The sequence below is a fragment of the Crocodylus porosus genome, unplaced genomic scaffold (genome assembly GCF_001723895.1).
Source record: "Crocodylus porosus isolate Cpor-Errol unplaced genomic scaffold, CroPor_comp1, whole genome shotgun sequence".
Lineage (NCBI taxonomy): Eukaryota > Metazoa > Chordata > Crocodylia > Crocodylidae > Crocodylus > Crocodylus porosus.
Window position 1 is genome coordinate 40,846,091 of NW_017728943.1, and position 7,504 is coordinate 40,853,594.

Genomic DNA, 7,504 nt, shown 5'->3' on the forward strand with positions numbered 1-7,504 from the left:
CCACAGCCCCCAACACTTTCACAAATAACACCCCCCCACACACACTTCAAAAATAGCATTTCATGATTTACATGTCAGTCTCTTGATTTTTTTTAAGAGTTCATCTCATGATTTTTGGCACAGTGGGGTTGGCAATTACTGCTTTTCTCATGCTACATCCTGTGCCTAAAACACCCTTTTCAAACCCTATACCCTAAAAACAACTTTTTCACAACCTTCCTCAGAACCCATAATCAATCTCTACATGACTTCACTTAAAATTGTAAAAAACATACTTGAGAACCCAGAAGAAATGAAAAGCTAAGAACTAATATGATCCATTCTGCACAACCTATGCCAAGTAACTGGACTTATTCTGCCCATCATCTTAGCTTATTACCCTTGTCTGCATCTTATCTTGTTGTAGTTAGAGCAACGTAGTGTTAAAGTTATGGTCCGGGAATTATGTGAGAGGCAAGGATTTCCTAGGGTAGTATCTTTTAATATCCCAATTCTGCAGTTGGTCCGAGTTAGACAAGCTTTCAAATGCAAGATGTCCTTCTACAGACAGGAGTTTATCTAACTAAGCAGTTGGTGCAATAAAAAAATATCACCCCAAGAAAGCCTTGCCTCTCATCTTGTTCTCATCAAAGTTTAGATCATAACATTTAGTGTCTAGAAACAGAGGACCTCATTCCCTTCATCCGAGTTGTAACTCCCTCAGCTTCAGTGTAGTTAGCGTGGCAGGCTAACAGACTGGAGAATCAAGTATACAGTCCCATAAATTCCTACAGTTTAATGTAAAAGGATATGATAATAATTATAATAATGATAGCTAATAATGTTACCTGTATAGCAGGGAATGTCTTATTGTTGTCAGTACTATGTTCTCCTGGAATGCTACCTGCGGATCGTCCTTCACATTTATACCTGAAGCGCATGCCTCGCTGCCTGGGTTGCTCAAATATTTCAATATAGGGTTCATGTCCACCTTTAAAAACAAAAATGAAAACATTTTAGGTTACAACAAAATACAGCTTAAAAAAGCAAAAGTGTCTTTGTGGTTAGGGCACTAGCATTACGTTTTTGAAATAGGAGTTCTATTCCTGGGTCTGCCAGAGCCTTCCTATTGACCTTCCTATGTCACTCTATCTGTGCATGAAAGAAGAATAATAGTATTTTCCTCTCTTCCATCCTTTACTCATCTTTAGGCTATCTGCTCTTCTGTTATTATTTGTGTATATGCAAAGGCCTTCTAGGCACACCTGTAATACAATGATCATTAGCAGGGTTCCTCTATATATTGGTCAGTGTCTCTTTGGGCATGTGTAGATGAAACAGGGGCCCTAAACTGAAGCTGTGGGTTTTTAAAAACACTGTTTCAATTTAGGGCGAAGTAAACTCCCATGTCATGTACACCCGTGTCTTACCTCCCTTTCCAGCAGCAGGGAGGGGAGGGTGAACTGCCAGTGGGCAGAGTGGTTCCTGGGCACAGGGTTTGGGAGGGAACAACACACAGACTAGTGCTTCCCTCTACGGCAGTGGCGGGTCCCCTCCCCAGGAAGCACCTGCCCACAGGCACCCAGCTTGTGCCATTCCAGGGGCACCGCAGCCACAGAGAAAAGGACCAGGTCCCCGCACAGCTCATGCAGGAAGGCTCCAAGGGAAAAAAGGAGAGAGAGATCAGGCTTGACGCTTTTTTTTTTTTGCTTTGGTGGAGCCTGCTTTCCCAGGCTGCTGCCAGGCTGCCTGCACAGCCCCTGAGTCGCACAGAACCCTGTGCTTTACTCTGCGGTTGTAGGGCAGCAAACTAAAACTCCTTAGAGGTGTTTTAGTTTGCTGCACCCCAAAGTCATTTAAGATGCATTATGCCGCTGAATGTGCGACAGTAGCTGGAATTAATGTGCAATACACTGCTGATGTGTGCAAACACCAACACCATTAAAGTGGTGCAAAAGCATTTAATCCCCTGTAAAGTGTCACGCACACATGGCCCTCCTTTTGTCTACACACGCCCTGTGATGGCAGAAAGGGCTTCTCTACTGAAAGGTGTAGAAAAGAATAGTTTCATTAATTCAAGAGAATGGTCAAAATTTTAAAATTACAGGGGACTCTTCTAAATACAGGTCCTCCCAGAGTAAAGGTGTTTCCTCAGCATTGATTGATTTTGTACCTACAGCAATGAAGAAACAAAATCTCTGCAAACCTTACAAAAAATGCTAATATGCTACATACCATCATTGTGGTCCCAGTAACTGCATGCTTGCTCCTGGTGAAGTCTACATTGTGTCTACTTCTCCCAGGAGCAGACAATAGCAGCTGGGTCTCCCCCAAGACTATAGTAAAGCTAATGGAAGCTGCCAAAGAACTTCTGCATGCAAGATGAAGGCTTTTAGGGAAATGGATGACATGGAAAAGATGGGTGGGGCAGATGGCAGGACTGGCATTAGTAAAAGCTTTTGAGAGACTGACTTCAGAAGGAGTCTAAATACTATTTCAGAATTATGTGTAACCCTCTGCATGTGCCCAACACAGGGTTACTTTTGTCTCACTAGTGCCCCAGCACAGGAGAGAAAATTCCACCCTTTCTGAGACCACAGGAATTGACAAGCAGATAAGCAGCAACACAACTGAAAAATGGCACAGGAGAATGGGAATGATTTTAGTTAAAAGTATTAACTGATCACAGTAACACACACAAGAATGCTGGTTCCTTTTCTGGTTGCTGGTAGCAAAATGTCTTTTACTTCAGAATTAGAAAACACTTCACTTTCCAAAGTAGGGAACTATAACAGGCTATGTGACATGACAACTAGTTTAGGAGGAGAATGACAGAGAAGAGAGTTCCACCTATGCAACGTTTTTGTATTCTTTTGTGGATAGAGATGGAATGAGGATGTACGCAAAGAACTACGCTGCTGGGTTTTAATGCAACTATCTTTAAATGGAGGTCTTTCTTTCTTTCTTAAAAACAAATCTCAACCAGAAGTGATGGGCTTGATGTAAAAAACACTGGTTGAGGGTTGTTTTTTTTTCTAGCATTATGGAGGAAGGCAGAGTAGAGGATCAAAATTTTCCCTTCTGACCTTAAAAACTGTGAGTCTATGGACAGGGCTGGAGACATTTAGCAGTTCAAACTGTGGAAGTGTCAGGCTGCTGGGGTAAGCAGACTGAACAAACAGAATTTGCTGCCTCCTAGACTCCCTTGATTCATATTTTGTTGTTGAATTATTGTGTGTGTGGGGGGGGTAATCACCCTGGCATTTTTTTAATAGCTTCTCACAAAATCTAAGTGACTGCTGTCCATCCAATGAATCTGCAGGTCACCATCCAAAAGAAAGAATGACACTGGACAATGGTCACCCATATGCAATAGATGGCAGCTCCTGTTCCCTTAACAAGCACTCTCCTAAGTCCAGCAGATGAGGCAGCACACTGGGAAATAAGAAGGATCAGCCTTTGGCCAGTGGTCTGACACTGGGCCTACCCCTTAACTTCTGTCCTTTGTAAAAAAGAAGATAAAGGCACATGCTTTTGTGGAGCACATGCTTTTGTAGACAAACACATTCTGTATAATATTAAAGACCAAAATCTTTCTCTTTGTAAGAGATTGTAAGTGTATCATCATCACATGACTTAGGGGATATCACTATATGCATGCACAAGCAGGCATATACATGGCGACAGGCCCAGCAACATTTGGGTACTTCTGAAAACTATGTATAGCCATATTGATTCTGATTGTACAGTAATCATTTCAAATCTTTTCTGCCTTCTTACTTTAACCTAAAATTTGGCATTCATGTAATAACCAGTATCTGCTCAAGAGACCCGTTTCTTATCCAGTGATGCCATTATTTTAAAAGTCAAACCTCAACTGTCCTTACGTGGACTTAACTTGTGGTTGAAATAACCGTCATTAAGACAAGCCTACTACTTAACAGTAGGTGTGCTTTTGGTAAATAAGAACCCAACGATGGCAGTAACCTCCAGAGATTAAACATTAGACTTCACTTTAACTTGACATTCTCCCTTTATTTAAGAATCAGATCATCCTCCACCACTTCAGCAAGTTGATATGGACAAGTAGTACATAAAAGTGTTTGTAAAAACTAAGACTTGGAAATTGGAACACTTTGTAATAAATCAGAAAACAAATTTCCTCTTCCCTTTTTCTGCAAATTAATGGTGCTCTTGCCCAACTAACAGAGTTTAGTCTATTTCACAATCCCAACTCTGAAACACAGTCTGGTTCCCCACATAGAAACAACAAATCAGCTTTTTTCCAGAGTAAAGAAATATAAACTATGTCAAAGGTGACTAATTCTAGACAAGAAAAATAAGCTCCTTAGTTACCTGGTTGTGTATAAATCAAGCATTTAGTAAAGAAATTAAATGAAAGACACCTGAAAAATCTAGTTGTCTTTCCTTTAATAAGAATAAATGTTAATGTAATTGTTTCATCTTACAGAGGTTAATTTACAGAGGTTATAATTACCTACAATTTACTGTCTACTGGATTATTATACCATGTGTTCCAGCATGGCTTTTGTTCCTTTTAGCTACATTGTCTTTTTCTATCCATGAATGCTCTAAAAGCTTTTAAATACTGTAAAAGAAAATGAGAGGTTGATGTTCTCCATGATATTAGAGGGTGAAATTATTGAAACCATCAATATTAATAAGAATTAACAAAGAATTAAAGTACCACTAACTCAAGACCTGGAACTTGTTTTACTGTATTCTGTATTAAGTGACAGGTGACCAAGCAAAAGACAAACACAACTCAAGTGAGAAATGAAGACCAGTTTAAAGTTTGATACATCACAAGCCATCTGAAGTAAATAATGGAAGCAAATGCTGACTGCTCAGCTGACCATAAGGAAGAAGGTGTGTGCATACCATTCATCTCACACCAATGATTTGTGTAGTACCTGGAGAGGCCTAGTCAGACTTCAGAGATGAGCAAGGGGAAAGGTGAAATGAAGAACCACAGGAAGGTGGCTGTGACATACTACAAATGTTTCAATACACAGAAGGGAAAACAACTGGGTCCTATTTCCAGCTGTCTCCAACTTGCAAAGCCAGAGATCCTTTTGAGGCAGGCTGTGAAGATGTTATGTAGCAAGACTGGTAATTTTTACATGGTCCTTAGGGATGTTGTCTGGATATGTGTTCTGCAGCAAAATCTGAAGTATGAGAAAAAGCTGGAGGTGGGCCAGGGAGTGATGGGAGTGTAAGCACAGTGGCTCCACAACATGAATCACTATTCAGAATGCCCATGAAATAAGGTATATGCAGCAGCCACTATGGTGGCACTGCTGAGAAAATTCTGTCTGTCCAACTCACATGATAGTTCAGAGCCTCTGAGCCAACTCTTCCAAGCTGAGCGCCCCCCAAAAATGAGAGGCTGTTCTGAAAAGTCAGATATTATATTCTAAGCATTTGGAGCTCTCTGAAGGGTAGGGACCTAGGCAGATAATTCAGAGGTAACAAGTCTATTATAAAATATTTGCCTACAACCTGAAATAAGTGCAAATATCCTCTTAATTTAGAAAAGAGTAATCCCCTACCTAAGTCTTCAGGACCTGCGTAGCACTCTAAGCAAAACTGCTCTGCACACTTCCTCTTTGTTATCATGTGACATTATAGAATAGTAACAGAGTCAGTAAATACTAGGAAGTTAAGAGCTTCCTCCGCTGAAAAATTCCTTTGCCAGTTGTCAATGTTGAAAATCTATTCAGCACTGATAACAGAGAGATAGATATCTCCTGCTTCAGCTTACCTGCTTTAAAATACAATATAAAATTTGAAAGAATTTTATTTATGACTATAAGCCAACATTTAGAAAAGCAGATCAAGCACATGCACTAGCAATGGCTGACTTAACATGCATTCACAAAGCAGATACAGGTTAGACACCATTTTTCTTGAGGACAGCAACTACTCTTAATTAATGCAACCACCTCCAAAATTGATTTTTTTTTAAACTTCTACGAAAGATGCAAGATACAAAAGCTTTTCTTAGATAAAAATTAATTGCATTACGTCTGCCAATTCCTGTTTGCCTGCTCCATTTATGTTTATTACATTGTTGTTGTGGCAGCTCTCCCTCTTTCACTTCTTTCTCAATATCCTCTTCTAATGTGAACAGCTCTGAAACTCATATGTACGTCTAGCTCTTTTAATTTAATTTCTGCTTGTTTTTTAAGTTTAAATGAGCCATTCTGAAAGTGATCAGTCTTAGCTCTAAATTCACATTTTCTAATGTTTGTTCACGGTCTATTTTGTTAAAACCAAATAAAATAAATACTTGGACAAGTGTTTACTACTACTGTTCCTAAAATCATGATTGTAGATTTTAACACTAGTATTTTAAGTAGCAGAAAAATAAAAACAAGCAGGCCAACAGATTTTCAGAAGTGAGTAGTGATTTGGGGCTATCAAATCAGTTATCAATTTAACATAACTTATTGGAAGCCTGAGCACCTAGCCCCTGAAAATCAGTTCCCTTAAAAAAAGTGTCTCAGCTTGGACACCTAAATATAAAAGTATCCGAACCACAAGTCAGTTTATAAAATGTGGGCACAATGACAGCTTTTCATAGCTTAGCAGATTTACTAGTCTAGGTGTGCCCTACACACACAGTGCGGGGCTGGGGACAGCGGGTCGGAAGTGAGGGGCACTGGGTCAGGACTGGCCACTGGTGTTTACAAATAGGTCCTGGGACAAAAGTGGTTGGGAACCACTGCTTAAATGCAGTTATAGTGCTGAGCCTCTGACTACAAATAGCCAAGAGATGCAGAGTCAGTGGCGGTCCAGCAGAACAGCAATTTTTCATTTAAAAAGTGAAGGTTTGGTTGGTATATGGGAGCATGCCTTAGAAGGCAAATATATCAACCACAGCAGAAAAAAATACCAATCCATGCCATAACAGCAGAGAAGGATCAGGGCATCGTAACAGGTAACCAAGCTGCCTAAACAAGTGCCTATGTTTAGCCCCCATGTGTGCAATGGAAATTACACTGCCTTTAATGAAGATGCAGATTATAAATAGATTGTTTTAACTATTTTTAACGCTTTTTCCTCCAGAGCTAAGTCATGAGCTTTGAGCTGAAAGCACCACCGAAGTGTGTGGAGGAAGCCCTTCCCCACATTCTCGCGGGGGGTGCGCAGGAAAACCCGGTCAGGAACCACTGCTCTAAGTGAAGTGAGCATCAGCTCAGGACAGCCTGCGCTACACAGCCAGAGACGCCAGACCCACCGATGCAGATGTCGGGATCTAGAAGGGCCAGATCCATCCTGCCCTGTTACAGGAAGGGAGCCGCTCACCTGGTCTCCATTCGGTACACACATCCACAGAGCTTTCCATGCCCATTACACACCCCACCCATGTCTACTACGCACACACGTCCATTACCACCGGCCCGCGGTGCCCGGCCGCACTCACCCGCCATGGCGCCGGCCCTCGCTCGCGCCCTGCTGCTCGCTCGCTGCCCGGGAACTCGGGCTCGGCCGCGGCTCC

At 41.3% G+C, this 7,504-nt stretch overlaps 1 protein-coding gene across 1 annotated transcript in view; it reads right to left on the minus strand.

The window, feature by feature from the left end:
* Positions 1–7,498, minus strand: part of REL (REL proto-oncogene, NF-kB subunit) — a 43,789-nt gene extending 36,291 nt beyond the window's left edge. The window contains exons 1-2 of the mRNA XM_019549230.1: positions 7,430–7,498; positions 828–970 (exon numbers count right to left, since the gene is read on the minus strand). Of these exons, the coding sequence (XP_019404775.1) occupies positions 828–970; positions 7,430–7,436 (150 nt within the window). The 5' untranslated portion in view covers positions 7,437–7,498. The remainder of the gene's footprint in view (positions 1–827; positions 971–7,429) is intronic.
* Between the last annotated feature and the right edge of the window lie 6 nt (positions 7,499–7,504).